We start from the raw sequence: 22,538 nt of genomic DNA, 5'->3' as shown, positions 1-22,538 counted from the left end.
TCGAATTCAGCTTTCTCCTGTGCTTCAACTATAAAAGCTCCTTCTACCTGCTCTATTAACTGAGGAGGTTCATATGAGTGTTATCAGTGTCATTTTTCTATGCAGGAATACATGCAGTTCATCCTCATTAAGTCCCTCATATTTCCCCCCCTCTCCTCCAATCTCCATGCTTCACCTGAGTCCTGTATCTGAAGATCAAACCTTCTGTTCAGCTCTGGCCATTCAAAAAGGAACTTTTGAAATTCCCCTGGTTCATTGAAAGTCCATCTTTTTCCCTGGAAGAGGACATTCAGCCTTGCTGGGTAGTTCATTCTTGGCTGCATTCTAAGCTCTTTTGCCTTCCGGTATATTATATTCCAAGCCCTACGAGCTTCCAGTGTAGTTGCTGCTAAGTCCTGTGTGATCCTGACTGCAGTTCCACGATATCTGAACTGTGTCCTTCTGACTGCTTTTAATATTTTCTCTTTGACTTGGGAGTTCTGGAACTTGGCTATAATATTCCTAGGGGTTGGTTTTTTGGGATCTCTTTCTTGGGGGGATCAGTAGATTCTCTCCATTTCTATTTTGCCCTCTGCTTCTAGAATATTAGGGCAATTTTCCTGTAGTAATTCTTTGAAAATGATGTCAAGGCTCTTTTCCTGGTCATGACTTTCAGGTATTCCAATAATTTTTAAATTATCTTTCCTAAGTCTGTTTTCCATGTCAGTTGTTTTTTCAATGAGATATTTCACATTTTCTTCTAATTTTTCATTTTTTTGGTTTTGAAGTATTGATTCCTGATTTCTGGTAAATTCATCAATCTCCCTGAATTCTATTCTTTGTCTGAAGGATTTGTTCTCCTCAGAGAGTTTTCTCATCTCTTTTTCCATCTGGCCAATTTTGCTTCTTAAAGCATTCTTCTCCTCAGTAACTTTTTGAACTGTTTTATCCATTTGACCTAAGCTGGTTTTTAGCATGCTATTTTCTTCAGCATTTTTTTGGATTTCCTTGACTAAGCTGCTGACTTCATTTTCATGTTTTTCCTGCATCTCTCTCCTTTCTTTTCCCAGTTTTTCTTCCAACTCCCTCATTTGATTTTCAAAGTCTTTTTTGAGCTCTGTCATAGCCTAAGCCCAATTTCTGTTTTTTTCTTGGAGTCTTTAGATGCAGGAGCTTGTGCTTCCTCATCTTCAGACTGAGTATTTTGATCCTTCTTGGGCTCATTTGCAAAATATTTCTCAATAGTCTTCCTTTTGTTTCTCTGCTTGCTCATTTTCCCAGCCTGGGCCTGGTTTGGGGTGCTTCCTGAGCTTTTGGGACACTCCCACAAGGGTCTCAGTGTGTGAGGCTCTGTCCTCCTTCCTGGTCTGTGAATGACCATAAGCGCCCCCCTCTGCCATGGGGCTGAGGTGGGGGGCCCTGTTGTTCTATGGGGGGGCCTAGACTGTGATCAGGATCCGAATGTGGTCAGAGCCCCAGAGTCCTGTTCCAGGGGCAGAGGACAGAGCTCTGCAGTCTCTCTCCACTCCCCTCCCTCAGCTCAATGGGCTCATGCCCTGGGGGCTCCTGCTTACTGGCTCCGCCTGCTTCTGTTTCTGGGTCAGGGAGCAGCTTGGTCTTTCACCCAGTGTGCCCTGAGGGCTGGGCTCCAGGTGCTCGCTCTGGCAGAGGTCCCCCTCTGTTCCCCCACTTTGTGCCTGGTGCTCCTCGGGGTGCAGCTCTGGAGACTCCCCCGCTGCTGTGAGCCGTGGCTCCCAGTGCCCTGGGGCTGCCTCCGGGAGGCTGAAGTTCTTTGGCTCTGGTGGGCCACCCCTCTGGCAGCCGCCCCTCCGACCCTGGGGAGCAGAGCCTTTCTGCTCTTTTCCAGGTTACCTTGGGTAGGAGAACTGCCTCACTTGGGTCCCTTTGTGAGTTCTGTCTCTCAAAAGTTTGGTTAGAGTCCTTAGCTGATGAGTTTTATCAAAGAGCTCCTAAGACTGGATCCCTTCTTGTCTTGGCTCCGCCCCCAGACATTTATTTTCAAACCTGGGAGTTTGAAAAATGACTTGAAAGAAATGGGTTGATTTGTAAAATGTGAAATCAGTCTACAGAATAAAACATATTTTGGACATAACAGAAATTTGCTTTGCTTAACCTTGCTTATTTGCTATATGGGTTTTCTTGTTCAGTGGGAGGGGGGAGCAGGAGACAAATAACTGAAAGAAAAAAATTTAAAATTAAATTTAAAAATGGAAAGTATATACTATTTTTTATCTTAAAACATTAAACATTTGGTCATTTTAAACAATTTTATTTCAGCTACATAAATTCTCCTCCTCCATTAAAATCCTACTTTTGATACTTTGTCATGATATAGAGGTGACCCTGAATATTTAAGGCTATACCATAAGAACAGGAACAACTAGGTAATGCAGTATGTAGAGTGCTAGCCTGGAGTCTGGAATATTTTTCTTCCTGAGTTCAAATCTGACCTTAGGTACCTACCAGCTCTATGTCCATGAGCAAGTTACTTAATTAACTTTTTGCCTAGATTTCTTCATTTATAAAATGAGTGGAGAAGAAAGTGGCAAACTGATCCATTATCTTTGCCAGGAAAACTTCAAATGGGGTCATGAAGAGTCATGACTGAAACAACTGAACAATATGTCATTTTCCAGTGAGAAGTATAAACTAATCTAGATGATCCTACCAAACCAAAATGTGTAAAGCAATATGACTTCTTTTGTCTTTAAGTGATGAAGGGGGAACCAGATGAAGAAATTTAAAAACAAGTTTTAAAAATGTTTTCCTCAGCCTAGCTAAGTTTAGAAGATTAAATCACAAAAAGGTTAGTTACCAAGTAATGGCTCATAAAACTGCATAAGGACATAGAGGAGCCATCATCATTGTAGGAAGTATCTCTTGAAGAATTTCAGTATGCATTTTTTTTCTGGTAGTGGTGATAGGCATCTTTTAAAAACAGTGGTCAAATCAGAGTAATGGGACAAAAAGCAACATTAATCAGACTCCTGAAAAAAAAAATGGGCTGCTTTGGAAGGATAATGAGATTATCATCTCAGTTAAGGGATACTTATGGATAAGATTCATGCCTCTGGTAGGGGTAGTTGGATTAGAAGATCTCTAAGGTGGAGGGGAGGACGGAAATAAGGAATTATTAAGCACCTATTATTTTTAGGCCCCGTACTAAATATTCTATTGATGCAGGGGAACTATGGGCACAGAGAAATCTTGCCCATGGTTCCCCTGCATCACTGTCTCATTTGATGGAATTGTTTGTTGCTGTTTGGCCTGTTCTGGAAGAGGACAAGTGGCATTTGGAGGGTAATGTCTTAACTTGCAATGAATTGGATATAAGTGAGATTGGACTGTGCAAAGTCATCAGCCTTACTCTTCCAGGGTCATCTGACGACATAAAGGAAAGACAGGTCAGGACAACTAGAGATCACCCAGATAGAGTGGGAGATGTTGACATTTTTTAATCTAAAGTCATTCCCAGATCAGTTTTATCTGAGACAACACCCTTTCATTGATTGATGGCTAGGTAAGAAATGAAGCAAAAGATGACAGGTTTGCCTGCTTGGGGGGAAACCCTTAGGATTTCTGACCAGAACAGAAACAGTTGCTATTTACTCACACTTTGAGTCATCAAAACCCAATGACCTAGAGAGACTTGAACTGGGACTCATTATTGGCTAATCTGTAAAAGCTAGAGTGATTTTGGTTTAAAGTAGTCAAGTAGATCCGTTTGAATCCTAATTTTTTTTTCTCAAATTCTGATTTTCCAGAGCCTTATTTTACGTATATCAAAACTGAAGCTATATGAGACAAAAGAATTAATTGTTCCAGTTTTTAAAAAAAATAATAGAATAAATAAGTAGGAAAAAGAAAACTCTCTAGTTTCAAACCCAAATTTATCTTGTGAGGTTTTAGCAGACAGTATTGTACCTGAAGAAATTTACTGAAATGCCCCAGTGTAAATCTTTAGGTATTGAGTTCCTAAAAAAAAACTATTTAGCAACATTCCACCTGCTCCATTTCTACTATGTGGTACTTTAAATTAGCACAAAAATTAGAGCATTAGTTATCATTTCTTGAACTTGCATCCTAAAGCAATACTGCAGAATTTCATTGAGTATATGTAATTTTCGTGTTTATTTACTAATAGTGTTATTCAGTTGTTTCATGTCCAACTCTTTGTGATTCCATTTGGGGTTTTTTGGTAAGGATTCTGGAGTGATTCACCATCTCCTTCTCTACCTCATTTTACAAATGAGAAAACTGAGGCATGTCTGCTGAGAAGGAAATTTAAGGCTGAACTTATTGACTTAACCAAAATCACAAAGTTTGGAAGTGATAGAACCAAAAATATAAACTCTCTTAATGTTCTTTTTGTTATAGAGGAAACTGTCCGTATTACACTATTTTAAGATTTAACTGAAAAATATTGGTATCCTCAAGAAATAAACCAGATTGTTACGTATAGCCACAGATCTTTGAAATTGTTTATATTAAATTCATAATGACTTTCAGTAGTATTATAAAATAAATTATGTCATAGTGCAGGTATATACATTAAATAAAATTCGTTGAAATTTCCTTATTTTAGAAGGTGTTAATTACCTTCATTCTTGTTGGGTTTTTAAAGTTAGTTTTCCCCCCCAAAATACTTGATAGCACACTCCACTGCATCCCTTGTCCTACTACTTACTGCTTTAAATTTCTTTATACTTAGGGATGGTAAATCGTGAAGTCCTGGAACAAGTAGAACGGGGATATAGAATGCCTTGTCCTCAAGGTTGTCCTGAATCTCTCCATGAAATGATGAACCTTTGTTGGAAGAAGGATCCTGATGAAAGACCAACATTTGAATATATTCAGTCCTTTTTAGAAGATTACTTCACTGCTACAGAACCACAGTACCAGCCTGGTGATAATTTATAAGTCACAAACCTACACTATATGCACAAATTTGCCAAAATGTAAAGAACTTGTGTAGAGTTCCTCACTTATGTAAAGGAATCTAAAGAAGAAAATCTTCTCCACTCTGCATGCTTTTCATGGCAAACTGGAATTCCAGATATGGTTGCACAAAACCACTTTTCAAGTGTTAAACTTTAAAGAACCAATGATGCAATTTTCCAATTTATTTCAGGGTCCAAAGGAAGTTTTAAGATACTAATGACATATGAGTGTTGGCATGATAATGAATAGCAACAAGGCTACTGTTTGTAAATCCCTTCCTTTTTTAATTTCCCTCAAACTCAAAAAATTTCAACATTAGGGGGAAACTGTTGAGCAATTATGTATAAACCTAGAAGATAAACACTAATGCAGGATGACACTACAGTATAATTCTAAACCAAGGAACTTTTTGGTATGGGACCACAACTATAAAATTATAACTGTTCATAATTTTGAGAAAAATTTATCATTTTTGATAAATCCACAACATTGATTTAATTTTTCTTTTGCTTGAGATAATCCAGGTTTTGGAGAGAGGAAAAATTAATCTAAACAGTGTATAACTTGATTAAATGTTAGCTATCAGGCAGTGGAATTGGAAAGCATAATGAATGCACTGTTAATACTTATTGTAACTGGAAAATAGTATGAGAAATTTTTCTTCTAATTATGTTTTGATTAGCTCAAATCAGAATAATGAGGTATCTAGGAAATGTGATAGTATTTATAAGGTTTATGATAATAAAAGTTGACAATTTGTGACTTGAAAGTATACCTTCAATCTGAGGGGAAGAATTATTCATCTTTAGTTGGTAAGAAGGGGGGGAAAGGCCAATATTTAGGCAGTGAATTTTTTAAAATGAATTTGGTACTGTGAGATGTAACTACTCATGGTGATGGGTGCCACAAATCTAAAAATGTCACTAGTTCAGGGATTTGAATGATTGCACTTTTGCTTTTCTTGAATATAACATTTAACAGACAGAGGAAGATGTATTTAAGAGAAAAATGATAAAAGAAAATTTGAAAAAGGTTGTAGGAAGAGGGACATAGTATTTAATGTTGACCTAATATAGTGACAACATGGCTTTTCTGGCATTCAAAACATCCCACACTGTAACTATTTTCTGTGATTTCAGAGATAGGTAATGTGACTGAGATAATAAGGCTCCATGGCTTTATTTTTTTAAATATAAATCCAGCTGTGTGTTGTCCCCTTCAAAGTAGCTAATATGAAAAACTATATATACCCTTTATTCCAACAATGCTGTCATTACCCAAACATTTTTGGAATTAATTGTTGGTTGGGAATTGCCTTCAAAATATCTTTTCTTTTAACGTTCCCAGTAGTGACAGATCTTAGTCATTTATTAGCTGAAAGTGCTTTTTGGAAATAGCCCAGAGTTCAGAATTAAGTATAATGAATATAGTGGATAATCAGATTGGATGATAAACCTAACTCATTGGGTTTTTTCCTAAAACGAGATTTAACTATAAATTAATGAAGCTAATTTTCTTGTGTGACTTACAATCTGACTTTGAAGATAATTCCATAAGAGGAGTTCACCTTGCAATAAGAGTCGTTTTTGAAGGAGACATAATTGAAGGGCATCATTTATGGTTTGTTTGTTTTTTAATAGCTTCTCTTTACAGTCATACTTTATATTAAGCAATAACATCATGTCTCTACAGTTTGGAAATAAAGTCTGTAATTTTGTTACCTGAATCATGAAAATTGTAATTTATGCTATGGTATTGGCTGAAATTCAAGTCACTTTTTTTAAAAATGTGATGGAAAAATCTTAATGCAAATAATGCAATTAATCTTAATAAATGGGCAACAGAATTCTGGTACTAAAAATTATGATTTTTTTCATGTTTACATTACCTACTTAGGAATGAATCCCTCTACCAAATGGATCTTCCTAAGAAGAGTGCCATCATATTATTTTCCCTTATCTTCTCTAAACCTGTGATATCAAACTTTTAAAGGGCTTTATGTAAACTATGAAATTGTAATTTTTCTAAGCATTTAAAAGGGTAACACAATTATATGTTTATGTACTAATGTTGTTAAAGAAAAAAAAGCCAGAAAAATGATGCTGGTATTCATTAGGTTTTAAACAAATGGAACAGTTCCTTGTAATAACATTTGTATAGTAAAGAAATTAAACACTAACTTAATATGTATTCATTTTAAATGGTTATGTATTTTTAAACTTGTTGAGCAAATCAATTTTCTTTATACATTAAATATTTTTTCCAACAACTTTTCATCTCTAAAATCTTAATGTGGAACTTACCCTAACCAAAAATGGAAGTTGGCAGAAAAAAAAACCTCTAGCACAAATACTTTTTAAAATTGAATAATGGTAGCCTAAAACTTAATATTTTTATAAAATATTGTAATATTGACTTGTTTTGTGGATACACTTGAAAATAAAAGTTCTCCTTGAATGCATTTGTTGCCGTTCAAGTTCTCTTTCTAACAAAAATTATGTGAGTATAAAATCTTTTTTTTTTGTTTTAAATAAAGGTTATTTTGAATTAATTTTATTTAAAACATTTTGCATTACTTGGAACTGATTTGTTAGTTATTTCCTGTTCTAATCTGTAACCATTTAAATAACTTGCTATTTCTTTTTCTCAGATATGTTTTGCCACCTTAATTTTTCACAATTATTCCTCCACAAATATTTTCGTGTGGGGGGTGTGTGTGTGTGTGTGTGTGTGTGTGTGTGTGTGTGTGTGTGTGTGTATTTTGATGTGTGACAAAGTGAGAAAAATAGACATCTAAGATTGGACAAAGATATGTATATGTAAGGGTTGAAATTAGTGCAGGATACACTAACTTCTTTCTGCCCATGAGGAACTTAATTGTATATTCTGAAAGTAAAAAATACATGAATACCTAATTTGACCCTGTGTATGTCTGTGTAGAATTCCTTTAATAGAAATGATGAAAATTATGTTATTTCGCTATGAAATTTCAAATGACCACTGATATTTACTATTTTTTTAAAACTTATATAATATTAACTTATTGGTGTACCATATAAAGCCATTTACTACTGAATAATTTAAGGAAATTAAGGGGTTTTTAAAATATTTATCGATGTATTTTTCCTTTTTTTAACATTTCTGTTCCAATAGAACTTCTATTTAAAATACATAATTAGAGTTAATACAAAAGTTCACTAAACATGTTTCATTCTTCAGCTATAGTTTATTATTTTCATGCCAATAGGCATGTTTCATCATCAGTCCTCACAAGTCATGATTAGATGTTGTACTGACCAGAGTTCTGAAAGCATTTTGGTGTTGACAAAAGTAACTTTTAAAAATGAATTCACTGTTAACAAATGTGTTATCCATTTGGATTTAGCAGGTGTCATCTTACTAGAATTGACTACTTCCTGTTTCTTATTATTTTAATACCCTTAACCCTGGAAACCATCAGATTTCCTTTGTAATTGCTTAATTTGTATTGTGTTGTTTGGCAGCTTGCTCATTCTCACATTGCACATCCCAATTTCCCTTCATGAGCTCCTCAATTTCAATTCTTCAGAGATCTTTGGTTTCTACAATTCATATAAATATAAGGAGATAAGCATATAAAAAACCATGAACCTTTGTTTTAAGGAAGACTTGGAGTCCTAAAAAGAAATTGCAACTTCTCAATAACAATACAGCCCACATTTCTCCTCGTTTTCCTTTCCAGATCCAATTCTTTGTTTTCAGCATCTATTTAAAATAACATTTGTCTTTTATTCTTGAAAAGAGGATCCGTGACCTCAGAGAAGTGGTGCTATGACAAACAAATGATCTGGATTTTAAGAGGGAGTACTGAGCTAAGTCATCCACCTCACTTTGTCCTCCAGTTGTCCAGATCTAGTGGCCAGATGTGTATCAGGATGACTGAAGATGATAATTAGATTTAAGTGATTTGCCCAAGATCACACAGCTACTAAGTAAGTATCTGATGCTGGATTTGAACTCCCATCCTCCAGACTCCAAGGCCAATGGTCTATTCACTACACCACCTCATTGCCTTATCTAAAATGAAAGCATTCATGAATGTTTTCTACTGATAATATATACACATATGTTGATAGATGAGCTTAATACATTGTCCATCCAACTATATATCATCATTTGGACTAGGGCTTCAGTTGTTGACAAATACAATGCTTTCTCAATTATTTTAAAGGAAATGTTTCATTTTATACTAACTTGAGACTTGTGGTATATGCTGCAAGTCTTTGGTGTTTCTCATTCTTTACTCGAGCTATATCTTCCAAGGTATTTCTTTGACTTTTCCCTAGGCTCATCTCCAGAACTGGTACTCTTATCCACTGATTCTGGCTGCAGTCAGAAAGATGAGTTAGAATCCAATCTCAGATACTAGCTGTGTGGCCTTGGGCAAGTCACTTATCCCTGATTACCTCCCATCCAGGGCCATCTCCAGTCATCCTGATTGATATCTGATCATTAGACCTTAGATGGCTCTGGAGGAGAAAGTGAGGCTGGTGACTTAGTACAGCCCCCCTCACTCAAATCCAGTTCACATGCTTGTCATGATACCACCTCCCTGATGTCATGATGGGGCTGGGCAGTCTACTTCTGTTCAGATAGCATCTTGGCCAGCAGCCCAATTAACTCCTAAATCTATTATCTTCTCTTGTATCCCACCCCCAATACTGATCCTTTTTAGCCTCCTCAGAAGGGATGTTTCACAACCCATTGTGTATTATAGATACAACTGGAAAAAGGGAATAGGGAGAGGACAGAGCAACAAGGGTGGGTGAAGATGGACAATGCTCCTACTAGAAGTTGTAGTAGCACACATCAAGAGGAACTGAAGCAAGTTGGTGGCTTGTTCACCAGGCTGCATTTCCCCAACCTCTCTTGGAGGCCACATTATTGTTGGCCATCCACTTCTACTATCTATCTCCTGGGTTTTTGTGACACTGCTGTTTGTGGTTTTTCTGCCTACTATCCCAAGATTCTGACCTCAGCTCTCCAGTTTATTTTTTTTTGGGGGGGGGGGGGAATGTTCCTTTTCACAATGCTATCAACTCCCAGGATTTTAGCTTTATCATCTTTATGTTGAGTTCTCCCAAATCTTTGGCTTTGTGATTCTATTGCTATAAGGGAACTTTTAGGTAAAGAAATTCCCTCTTCTAAATGCAAGTTGGCAATCCAATTTATAATCTTAATGGAGTTTACTCATATCCGTAAAACTAGCCATAATTTCCCACTCCTCTACTAAAATGGTTCATAGATACCTTGAACTCAGTATATTTAAAATGAAAGTCTCATTTCCTTGCTAAATCCATCCTCCCTTCCTAACTTCCCTATGTCTGTTGAGAGTACCATCGTTCTAAAGCTTTAAGTCACTCTTGAATCATTCTTCATTCTGCCTCCTTTACCTATACCCAACTTAAAAGTAGTTTAAGTACCAAAACCTACCATTGGGCAGCTAGGTGGTGTAGTGGATAAAGCACCGGCCTAGGAGTCAGGAGTACCTGGGTTCAAATCCTGTCTCAGACACTTAATAATTACCTAGCTGTGTGGCCTTGGGCAAGCTACTTAACCCTGTTTGTCTTGCAAAAACACACACACAAAAAAACTACCATCAAAAATCACATAAGACTTGGAAGCTTCTACTGTAAATTAGAGGTTTTGGAATACCATATTTCCAAATGCAAAAGACATAGGCTTCCGACCAAAAGTAACAATCTACAGGGTGAATGACGTCTTTTCAAATTTATTTTAAAGATTTTTATTTAATTTGAGTTTTTACAATTTTTAGGGGGGGAATAATCTTTAATGAAATAAGGGCTTTCAAGTTTTATAGATTCTTCTGCTTTAATATCTATCCCTTATTCTCCACTGACATGTCAACCATCCTACCCTAACTTCTCATTAGCCCAGCCCTCTTTGGCTCTACTACATTAACCTCCCATTTGAGCCCTTGTCCCCAAATTCTTCTTTCCAATTCATCCTTTATATAAGCTGCCTGAATAATCTTCCTTAAGCAAAAGTCTTGCCCCTGCTACTAACCTGCTCATAAAATCTTCAGTAGCTTCCTGTTGCCTAGGGGATAAAACAGAACTTCAAACCCTCTGTAGTCTGGCTTTAGCTTAGTTTATCAGACTTATTTAACATTTCTCTTCACGCATATTTTTAGGGGGCTTTTTTGCAAGGCAATGGGGTTAAAGTGGCTTGCCTAAGGCCACACAGCTAGGTCATTATTGAGTGTCTGAAGCTGAATTTGAACACAGATACTATTCACTTTGCCGTCTAGCCGCCCCTTCTTCATGCATTCTTGGGTGGTCTGAACTGACCTCTGTGCTGTTCTTCAAGTCTTATCTATTCTTGTCTAAGCAGCGCTCTAGGCTCGGAATCCACTCTCTCCGTATTTCTATTAAAATCTTAACTTTCTTTAAAGTTCAACTCGGGTATTGCCTCGTGGAGAAGCAGTTCCTGACAGTCAGTAAACGTTTAGGAAGCTGTATGTTCGAGGCTTTTATTAAGTGTATCTGCTGTCAGAGAGTGTGAAAACATCATGGGGGGGAAGGAAGCCCATACACGTGCGGAAAGCGGGGCAGGGGAGGGAAGGCAGGGAACGGACTCCAGGAGGGCCGCGGTGTGGGCCGCGGTGTGGGCCGCTCCAGAGCTCTGCAGCGAGGCGGCAACGGGGCTTGGGAGTCCTGCCCGCCTCCAGTCCGCGCTGAGGCTGACTACGTTGTTTAGGTGGAAAACGAGCTTTCTGGGGCACGGTGGAAAGGTCGAAGAAGTTGTAAGGCAGAGAAGCGGGATCCCACTCCCGGCGGGGGCTTTCCTTTGTTCCCTCAGTTTAACCTAAGCGCCTTCAGGAGCTGCTTTTTGGGTGCGAATGCCAGGGTCCCACAGAATCCCGGGCCCCAGCGCCGGAGGCGGCACGGGGCCCCGGGCTCGGCGCCTGGGCCAGCCGCTCAGCTGCCCCCTCGCACCCGCAGCCATCGCCAGCCGCCCTCGTAGCGCCCGTGGCGGCTGGAGGACGGTGAGGTCGCGGACGGGCCGGGAACTCAAGCCCCGGGTCACCGTCTGCTGGACGGAAGGACAGGATGCAAAGAGGGAAGATCCAAGAACGCCTGGAAAAGCCACGTAGTAAGTGAAGGGGTATGAAGACAAAAGTTCACTGAGTCGAGGGAATGGCGATCGTTGCCACCTTGGGGACCGGACCCGGAGAGAAAGGGAAACATTGGGAGAGGCGCAAGGAGGAAGTGAAGCTTCGGGACCGCCGGGAAGTAACGGGGGACGTTCCCCGGCCTGTGAGGCACAGAACTACATTTCCCACGGGCTCGTGTGCCTACAACTCCCATCATGCGTCTGGATATTTCATAAGCTAGTCTTTACTGAAGAAACGGGGCGGGGGCGGGGCCGATTGGCCGGCGCCTCAGCCAATCAGTCCCAGCAGCCCGCCTCCCCCCCCCGCCCGGGGTTTATAGGCGCCACGGGCCCGGCGCGGCGCGGCGCTCCTTCCGCCGCACGCAGGGAGCCCGGGCGCCATGGTCGGGGGCCGCGTCACCCGGCTGTCGGTCCGCGACGTGCGCTTCCCAACCTCCCTCGGAGGCCACGGCTCCGACGCCATGGTAAGAGCCGGGGTGCCGGCCGGCCCGGGGTCCCGCGCCCCGAGTTCTGAGCCCGAGAGCGCCCAGGGCGCTGCGAGGGGGCGGGCGCCGCGGCCCCCAGAGCCCGTGCCCAGCGCCCCGCAGGCCTCGCCCGCTTGTGCACCCGGGAGTCTCCGCCTCGGGTGAGGGGCGGCGCGGGCGCCGGGAGCCCCGCCGAGTCGGGCAGCCGAGCCGGACAGCCGAGCTGGGCAGGCCCCCGCCGAGCCGGGCAGCCGAGCCGGGCAGGCCCCCGCCGAGCCGGGCAGCCGAGCCGGACAGCCGAGCCGGGCAGGCCCCCGCCGAGCCGGGCAGCCGAGCCCGGCAGGCCCCCGCCGCCCCCCGGCCGCACAGCGGGCCCCGGGCCCTGGCAGGCCGACGGGTCTCTAGTGAAAAATAACGGTGTGAATAAAATGGGGGGGCTTGCTACAAAACTGATTGTTTTTAAAAAAAAAAAAAGTAAAACTTCTGTAGCTGGGAAGCACTTGGGAGGTCGTTTAGGGTCGGGCCTTTTTTTTTTGGTTTTAACTTTTTTCAAGGCAAAGAGAGTTAAGTGGCTTGCCCAAGGCCACACAGCTGGGTCATTATGAAGTGTCTGAGACTGGATTTGAACTCAGGGCCGGCGCCCCTAATGCCGGGTCATTTTGAAGATGAGGAGACTGAATGCCAAAGATGCATCACCTGTCCAACATCCCACACCTGATCTTCGATATTCTCTCACACACAGACGCGCTTTTGGGGTTGGTTTGTTTTGGGGGGGGGTTAAGAGAAGTAAGGGATTTGGGCTCTTTTTCCCCTTTTGAGTTAGTTCTTGAGGCTCAGAGACACACCAGGGTCCGTCCTGTGAATAGGAGGCTCCTTTCCAACTCCAACATCCCGTGGCGCCAACGTCTAGGCCGAACCCCCCCCCTTTTTGCTGAGAAAAATTTGAGAGATACAGGGACCGGGCCCTAGTTCTCCCTGGATTATAGGAAAGGGGGGGTTCTTAAGGAATGAGCTTGTAGTTAGGGAGAGTTGGAAGGTGAAGACGATGAGGGGACAAGACCCCGAAGCGGATGGGAAAGAATGGCAGCAAGGGCACAAGAAATGACGAGCTTAGACTTGGCAAGGGTTTAAGGTTGGATTATTAGTAGTAAATTGAATAGGAGCGGAACCTCAATTTTTTTTACTCCTGAGGGTAAAAAGCAACACACCCTACACACTCCCTAGTTTCTTCCCCACCTCCCCTTTTAAAATTTGACTTTAAAATCCCAGGCTTGCATCTTTTTTTTTCTTTAGAATGGATAGCAAATTACCAAAAGAACTTTTTTTCTGTAAATTTTAAACTTTGAATCAAATTCTTACCAAAAGCTGACATTTTCAATTTAAAAATTAAGGGACTTAAGAGTGTACAATGTAAACAGCACTGCATTCGAAGTCAGAAAGTCTGGACTCTAGTCAGATTTGTAACAAACTTGTAGCCTTAGGTTGGGTTTTTTTTTCCCATAAAATGAGTTGGTCTAGTTGGCCTTTTGACTCAATATTTAGTAATTACCTATTTTGAAGGAACTTTCATTAGTAACTTTGTCCACGTACTTTCCACTCACCAGATATTATGCTCAGAATGTGTTGGGCTATTCCCCAGTCATGATTATTCTTTTAATTCTAGTTCTTGCTAAAAACAAAAAAGGGTTTTATACACATGAATTCCTTTGCTCCTTTTTTAAATCTCTGTAGGTTGTATATCTAGTCATGGCATTGCTAGATAAAAGGAAATAAACAGTTTAGTAACTTCAGGGGTACAGGCCGACCTAGTTTACTTTCCAGTATAACTAGACCTCCTACCAGCATCCGTAGTATCTTCCCATAGAACCTCCTATAATTATCACTTGACATTTTTGTCACCTTTGCCACACTGATGGGTATGAAAGAGAACCTCAAAGTTGATTTCATTTGCATTTATTTATCTAACCATCTTACTATTACTGTTTTGAAACATTTTTTTATGTAGTTGTTGATGGTTTGCCTCTCCATATGCTCAAATAATTTGTTAAAATCCCTTGGTCATTTATCTCTTAATATATGGCACTTGTTCTTACATATCTGAATCAATTACCCTATGTCTTTAGGATGCCACTGTCAGGGAAATTTGATTCAAAACTAAATCCCTTTTAATTTTAAGGTACTGACTTTGCATGTGCAAAACTTTTTTTTTTTCAATTTTATGTAGTACAAGTTATCCATTTTCTCTCTCAAAATCCTTTCTATTCTTTGTTTGGTCAAGAATTCTTCCCCTACCTATAGTTATAAAAGACAACTCCTTTCTGACTCCTCTAACTTGTTTATGGCAACACCCTTTCTATCTAAACCATGTATCAATTTGGAGCTTATTTTGATATTTAGTGCAAGATACTAATCTAAACCCAGTTTCTACCTTCCAGCTTTCCAGTTTCAGTCAGAATTGTTATTGAAGTCCTTACCCCTAGTATTTGGGGTAACACTGTAGCATTATTTTTTTAATTGATTCTTGATCTTGTAAACTATTTGGGTAGAGACAACTTCCTTTATAGTTCTCGCCCAAGGGCCTAGCATAGTGCTTTGCCCATTGTAGGTATTTAAGAAGTAATGTAACATAAATATATAATAATAATAATAATAATAATAAATATAAAAGTTTGACTCAACTATGGCAACTCTTCCTACTTAGGAGGGTACTAAAGAACCTATTAAATCCAAACCCTTAATTTAATAGATGAGAAGATTCCCAGGGTCATCAAGCATTCAGCAAGCATTTATTAAGTGGCTATTATGCCAGACACTTGGGTGTTAAGGATACAAAACCATAACCAAATATCCCTTGCTCTCAAGGACTATCAGAACATACACTTAAAATATATGTATGAATTAGATACAAGGTGAATGAATGACTGGAGGAGGCTATTAGGAGCCTGAAGGGGATGAGTGATGGAGGAGAGGATAAGAATTAGGAAAGCCTTGAAGAAGGTACTGTTTGATCTGAGTCTTACAGGAGAGGCAGCATTCTAAGAGGTGAAGGGGAGTAGGGAGTACCTGCAAGATATGACCAAAGACCAATGCATAAGCACAGAAACAGAAGACAGCCTGCCAAGTAGGAGGAATAGTACAAAGGTCAGCTTGACTAGATTGTTGAGTCCATAAAGGGCAGCCTACAAAGATAGATTAGGACCAGGTTATAAAGAGAGATTAAATGACTTTCGCCCATGGGTCCCACAGCCAGTTTGGAGGTGGAATTTGACCCCTGGACTTTCTGACTGCAGGTCTGGCACTCTATATGATATGCCATGCTACCTCTCAAAGGGCTTTAAATGTCAGAGGAGTGTATATTGATCCTAGAGAGCACTGAAGTTCCTTAAGCAGAAGAATGACAAAGATCAGACTTAACATCAAGCCAGATTTGAACCCAAGTACAATTGATATCTACAATCAGCTGATTCTATTCCAGCTGAGATCTACAAGGTAGGGGGCCCACTGCTCATCCAAAAACTGCCTGAAATTTTCCAGGGTATATGGCATAAAGAGGTTATCCCCCAAGAATTCAAAGATGCCTCCATCATCCATCTCTATAAAGGTAAAAGGGAATAGATTGTCCTGTGACAATCACAAGGATATTTTTCTTTTGGTCACTGCTGGTAAGATTCTTGCCAGAGTCCTCAATAGGTTGATCCTTCACCTAGAAGGTGGTCACCTCTCTGAGAGAGTCAGTGTAATTTCAGAAAAGGTCAGGAAACAGTCAATCTGGTGTTTGCTGCCTGACAGCTCTAGGGAAAATGCCTGGAACAGGACAGAAGTCTATACCCTCATTTGTAGATCTAACCAAGGCTTTTGATACTGTCAGTTGTGTCAATTTTATTCAAAATTTGGTTTCCTAGAGAAGTTGATCAATTTCATACTTGCCCAGGTTCTGGAAAAGTGGATGGTGCTCTGGAGATTTCCTAGTCCTCAACAGAGTAAAATGAGGATGTCCTTGCTCCCATGTTTTTTAGCATGATGTTTTGAGCCATGTTATAGAATGTCTTCACTGAGTATGAACATGGCCTCAAGGTCAGCTACCACAATGATGGCAAATTCTTCAGCTTGAAAAGACTACAAGTCAAGACCAAAGTAAGAGGGAGTGTGTTTGCAGATGACTGCCATCAATGCAGCCTCTGAAGCTGAGATGCAACAAAATTTGGATCAGTTCTCTGCTGCTTGTGCTAATTGTGGTTTAACAATTAACCCCAAGAAAACTCAGGTGCTCCAGCCAGCCAGCACCATACCATCCATATGTGGAACCATAGATTACAGCAAATAGAGAAGTTTCGAGTTCTGTGGACAAATTCACTTACCTTGGCAGTGGCCTTTACAGGGACATTGAGGTAGACACATGCATTACCAGAGCTAGTTCAGTATTTTGGAGACTCCAAAAAGAAAGTGTGGGAGAGAAGAGGTGTTAGATTGACTACCAGACTGAAGGTCTACAGAGCTGTTGTGCTGACCCCATTGTTATATGCCTGTGAAAACTGGACAGTCACCAGCTCCATGTCAGGAAACTGAATCCTTTCCATTTAAATTGTTGTAGGAAGATTCTGAAGATCACCTAGCAGGAGAAGATATCAGATACTGAGGTCCTTTCTTGAGCTAACTGTCTAGCATCCCAACATTACTATAGAGAGTGCAACTCTGATGGGCTGGACATGTTGTTAGAATGCCAGATATATGCTTGCCCAAAAAACTATTTTATTGAGTACTCACACAGAGCAAGTGTTCACAAGGGGGTCAGAAGAAGCAATACCGAGATACCTGGAAGGTCTCATTCAAGAACTTTAGAATTGATTGTACAACATGGGAGACACTGGCACAGGACTGCCCAGCATGGCTTATGCTCATCAGTGAAGGGGCTGCACTCTATGAGGAAGGCAGAATTGAAGCAGTTTAAAGAAAATGTGACATACATAAGTTTAGAATGCTCACTCCAGGTGTTCACAAGGACTATTTGTGCTCAACCTGTGGTAGAGCATTCCAAGCTCATATTGATCTGATCAGCCACAGTTGGACACATTGTAATTTGTCTCAAACATACTGATATCGTTTTTGTCTTCTTCAATAACAAATGACAAGAACCAAGAATAGCAATTTAAAAAACATAGCTTATAAAGTCCCTATTAAAAGTGAATTTACTTTTCATACTTCAAATCAAAAGTATTAATAAAGCATAGTAAGCTAACCTAAGTAAGTGTAACCTTCTAGAGTTAACCTTAATAAAACACAGAGTTAGATTAATGTGTATGTTTATTATTCTTCTAGGCCTGCAGTCAGTGGAACTGAACTCCCAGGGGCTTTGTGGGGTAGCCAGAAGGCATTTGCATAAACAGAAGGTAGTAGGCTGGATTTTCAGCACTTGTCCATTTAAGGAGTCCCCTCTTGCCATTTAGGATGTATTTCAGTTCTCTCAGGATGTGTTTCATGTTACATTCATTAAAGGCAAAGGATCCTTATCATTAATTTAATTAATTGGAGAAAAAAATTATTTCCTCCTCACTCCAGACTTTGGTACCTTATCAGTTATGCTGAAAGACTTCACAGGAAGATACATGTCTGAGTTCTAGTCTCAGACATATAGCAGCTGTATAACCCTGGACAAGTCACTTAATTCTGTTTGCCTCAGTTCACAGCTGAGCTGGAGAAGGCTATGGCAAACCTCTCCCCTATCTTTGCCAAGTAAACCCCAAATAGTGTCACAGAGGTTTGGATACAACTGAAAATGACTGAATGTGATGTCCTTTTTAAAAAAATTTTTATTTAAGACAGTGGTTAAGGGTTTCAGTGACTTGCCCAAGGTCACACAACTAGGCAATTATTTAGCGTCTGAGGCTGGATTTGAAATCAGGTCCTCCTGATTCCAGGGCCTGTGCTCTGGCCACTGCACCACCCAGCTGCTCCTAACATGTCCTTTAATAGCATTGTATTTCATTGTGCTGAGTCCTGGCTATATAAGATCTTGAGAGATTTTAGACCTGTTGCTGAGAGGTATCAGATTTGAAACTTTATATGCTATACCGTTTGATAAATTTTTGATTATTGTCTGTCAACCTTAAAGAGTTTAACCTTAATAAAGAATTAGGTTAACATGAGTTGACCTCCTAAGTTTGATCTTAAGAAAGAGCAAATGAAGTTAGATTCACATATATGTTTATTAGTTCTCTAGGCTTGCAATCATGCATGCATGGGGGCCTGATCAGGAACTGGACCCCAGTGGAATTATAGAAGTGAGACAAAGAACCATAAAATTATTGACAGGATCTAACAAGAACTGCCTTAGGTGCCATAAAACTGTCTCAGGATGCTTTGGCATTCATTCATCACAGTTCTGTTAGGGAAATGCCCCTCATCTCAGGATATCTGTCTCCTTTCACAATCCCATTAAGGGAGGAAAGATGTCAAAAGTTCCATTGGGGGAAGAGGAGTGCCCCCTCCTGACTCAGGATAATTGTGCCTTATCAGCTATGTTACAGACTTCCATATAGCATGAGAACCTTTCTTCCCTTCCAGTATATCTGTGCCATCCTGTGATTGCTGATACAGTGGAAAGATTTTTATTTGTTATCAGCAAACAAAATTCGTATTTGTTTTTAGATCACATCAAGTTATAGTTGGTTTTTTCTTTTTCTTATAGCATCCCTAAAAGATAAATGCAATTTATTATTCTCTTTTTACAAGTAAGGAACCAGAGATTCAGAAGTTAAGTTATTTAGCCAGTGTCACATAAAATACCATACAAGAAATCTCTAGATTCCATGGCTAGTTTTTCTTAATCTTATCCTACTATTTCTATTATATTTATTCTTCTTATTCCACTATACACGTTTTTTATGAACCACCAGAGTCTGGAATAATGTAATTTGAAGAATAGCATTTTTCTCTGGATTTCAGCTGTTCAGAATTTTAGGAACTGGAATGGTATTTAAGTGAATGTAGTATTGACTTTAGAGTAAAAAAGACTTTTTGAATTTCAGAATCTTTCCTCACATACTGTGTGACCCTGATCAAGTCACTTGACCTCTATCAGTCTCAGTTTCCATTTTTATAAAATGGTGATAATAATGGCACCTTCCTTACTAGGTTGTGTGTGACTTTAATAGATAGCATAAGGAAAGTAATTTGCAATATTTAAAGTACTAAATTACCTATATATATTTTTTATTTTGATACCACTGATCCAGATCACAGAGAACCTGAAATATTGCAAACTAGTTTCTATTTCACTTCACACAGACACTACTTTTGTGTTGCTCCCCTGTTTAAAAAGACTTAAGATGTTCCCTACCATATCAAGTCTAATTTTTTTTATGCCTGGTTTCTCCATCTTATCTATCCAAACTTATTTTTGTTTCTTATACTGTTCTTGTAAATTAGTTACCTTTTTGACCCACAGTGTTCTTTCCTTTTGTGCTCTTCTGCCTATCCACATTCTATTAACACTTTAAGGTGTTTCAAGTCCACCTTCTCCACAGTTTACTTCTCTCTCTCTCTCTCTCTCTCTCTCTCTCTCTCTCTCTCTCTCTCTCCCCCCCCCAGTACTATATTTTTCTAAAGGTTTATAACTTTATTCATGTACTTTAGGGTGATTTTTACAAGTCTAGATATTTCTTCTGCCAATGTAGATCACAACCTTTTTATACTTTCTCATTTCTTGTGTCTCCTATATCCATATTCCCATAGATCTTCCATAAAGGATCTACTTGAGGTACTTGCTGATGGTCTTCCTCCACCTACTTGTCTTCCTCTTTCTCTTTTTGTATCTTGGAAGTTATTAATGGACTGGCTAGATGTTGGTTCTCATTTTCCCCAATTCATGACACTTAGGGAAAACTTTTCTCTCACAAATATTCTCAATAAAATTTTTAAAATAAAATTTTATCTCTTTTGTTTTACTATCACCCTCATTTCCTAAAACATCTCTTTCACTCCTCAGAAAGCTGACCTTTATAACAAAGTAGAAAAAGAGGAAATAGATTTGGTAAAATTCACTAACACTTTGGAAGAAAAACTGACATGATTTTATTCTAGACCTAGGTACCTCCACCTCTGCATAGGAAGAAGGGAGGTGCTTTCTTGTGTCTTTTCTCTGGAACTAGTCTTAGCTATTATTATCATTTCAAAGCATTCAATTCCCATCATGTCATTTTTTTTACATTGTTGAAGTTATTTTTTTCTGGTTCTGCTTACTTCATTTTGCTTCAGTTCATATAATTCTTCCCATGTTTCTTTGTATTCATTATATTCATTCTTATTGCACAGAAGTATTCCATTACATCCCTGCACTGCAATTTATTTAATCATTTCTCAGTTATGAACATCAATTTTATTTCCAGTTCTTTGCTGGATTGTTGTTTCTTTTTTTGTTCTCCAAGAGGTACAAAGACATCTTGAGGGTGATGTCTTGATTTGCCCATGAATTGGATATATGTGCAAAGCTGTCAGCTTTACTCTCTTTTCTAGAGTCTAGACCAAGTTGATTACCTAGGATACAGTGAGTAATGTTGGCCTTTCTAAATTGAGGTCTTGTTCCCTCTATGACTAAGGGCTAATGTAAGAGTTGTGACAAAAGATGATTCATTTTATCATCACAAATATATTTGTTTAGGAGGAGAAAGACCCTCTGATTTTCTGGCCAGAACTGAAAATAATTACTATTCCAAGCCATCAAAACCTAAACTATGAGTTTAGGAGGTTTGGGTTGGGGTTATTATTGGTTGTTCAATGAAAGCTAGTCATTTGGGGTTTTAAGTCAAGTAGCTCCATTTAAAACACAATGGGCTTCTAAAAGCCTGTCTTTTAATAGCTATATTAGTACTGGAATTAAGGTTAAAACTCCCAAGTTGTTTTTGATTTGAACTTCTTTTTCCACAATCTCTTACATTCCTTGCAAGCACAATGTAACTTTCATACATTTTTATGTAACTCCTTGAGTTAGTTATTATTTTGTTTCTTTCAAGATTATGGGTCCTAAGATCTGCAGTTATATAGGCAGTATTATCAGGAGAATTTTAACTCTTTGTTAGAAATAGGATTTTGTGGCATCCAACATTTAAAATAATTAGAAGCATAGAATGACCACCTCTTTCCACTCTCCATCCAGCCTCATTTCTTCTACTACTCGGTTTGAGGTCAGCCAATTACTTATCAGCAACACTTATCCAAGGTCACACTATCAAGGAACTAATTTAATGGACAAGAGTGTTACAGCCTGGACAACATGCATTTTTCATTCATTTTTTTTTCAGTTGCAGATGAACAGACATTGGCATTTGTCAAGAATTAGAGCTTGATATATAATTTGTACAATATCATTTGCTGCCCCAGCAGGTAGGACATGCCCAATTAGGATATCTTTTTGAAAAAGAAAATAAACACACACTTACAGAAGATATTGAAGGAGAAAATGACACTATATATTAGGGCTCATGTGCTGTCTTGTATTTTTAACTTTTTAGATGTTAGTCTTTTCTATCTCTCTGTAGATGATAATTTACTTAAGGCAGAAATTCTTAAGCTTTTTATATTTTTTAGATCCCTTTAGTGGTCTGGTGAAGTCTATTGACCCTATCCCAGAATGTTTTTAAATGCATAAAATAAAATACAAAAGATTTTAAAGGAAGCCAATTATATTGAAATAGGTATCAAAATATTAATAAAACAAGTTCACAGTTCAGAACCCCTACTTTAGCAGGGAAAATAAATATCTAGATATCTATCTATCTATCTGTATATTACACAGACTTTTTTATCATCTTTCCCTCTCTGTCCCCTCCCCCTTTATCCTTCCCATTGTCCTTGTACATTGTAGAAGATGCTTTATTACCCAATCTATATATGTTGATTTTACTCATTGTTAATCAATGTCCCAGTTCTTGAAGCAGCTTTAGTGGTGCTGTGGATAGAAAA

The 22,538-nt window shown here is 39.2% G+C and overlaps 2 protein-coding genes across 2 annotated transcripts in view; both read left to right on the top strand.

Moving 5' to 3' along the window:
* YES1 (YES proto-oncogene 1, Src family tyrosine kinase) overlaps positions 1 to 7,402 on the top strand; it is a 102,194-nt gene extending 94,792 nt beyond the window's left edge. The window contains exon 12 of the mRNA XM_074204039.1: positions 4,712 to 7,402. Coding sequence (XP_074060140.1) covers positions 4,712 to 4,920 — 209 coding nt within the window. The 3' untranslated portion in view covers positions 4,921 to 7,402. The remainder of the gene's footprint in view (positions 1 to 4,711) is intronic.
* A 5,079-nt stretch (positions 7,403 to 12,481) lies between these two features.
* Positions 12,482 to 22,538, top strand: part of ENOSF1 (enolase superfamily member 1) — a 48,156-nt gene continuing 38,099 nt past the window's right edge. The window contains exon 1 of the mRNA XM_074206505.1: positions 12,482 to 12,581. Coding sequence (XP_074062606.1) covers positions 12,498 to 12,581 — 84 coding nt within the window. The 5' untranslated portion in view covers positions 12,482 to 12,497. The remainder of the gene's footprint in view (positions 12,582 to 22,538) is intronic.

The sequence above is a fragment of the Macrotis lagotis genome, chromosome X (assembly GCF_037893015.1).
Source record: "Macrotis lagotis isolate mMagLag1 chromosome X, bilby.v1.9.chrom.fasta, whole genome shotgun sequence".
Classification (NCBI taxonomy): domain Eukaryota; kingdom Metazoa; phylum Chordata; class Mammalia; order Peramelemorphia; family Peramelidae; genus Macrotis; species Macrotis lagotis.
This window is presented reverse-complemented; position numbering and strand designations above follow the sequence as displayed.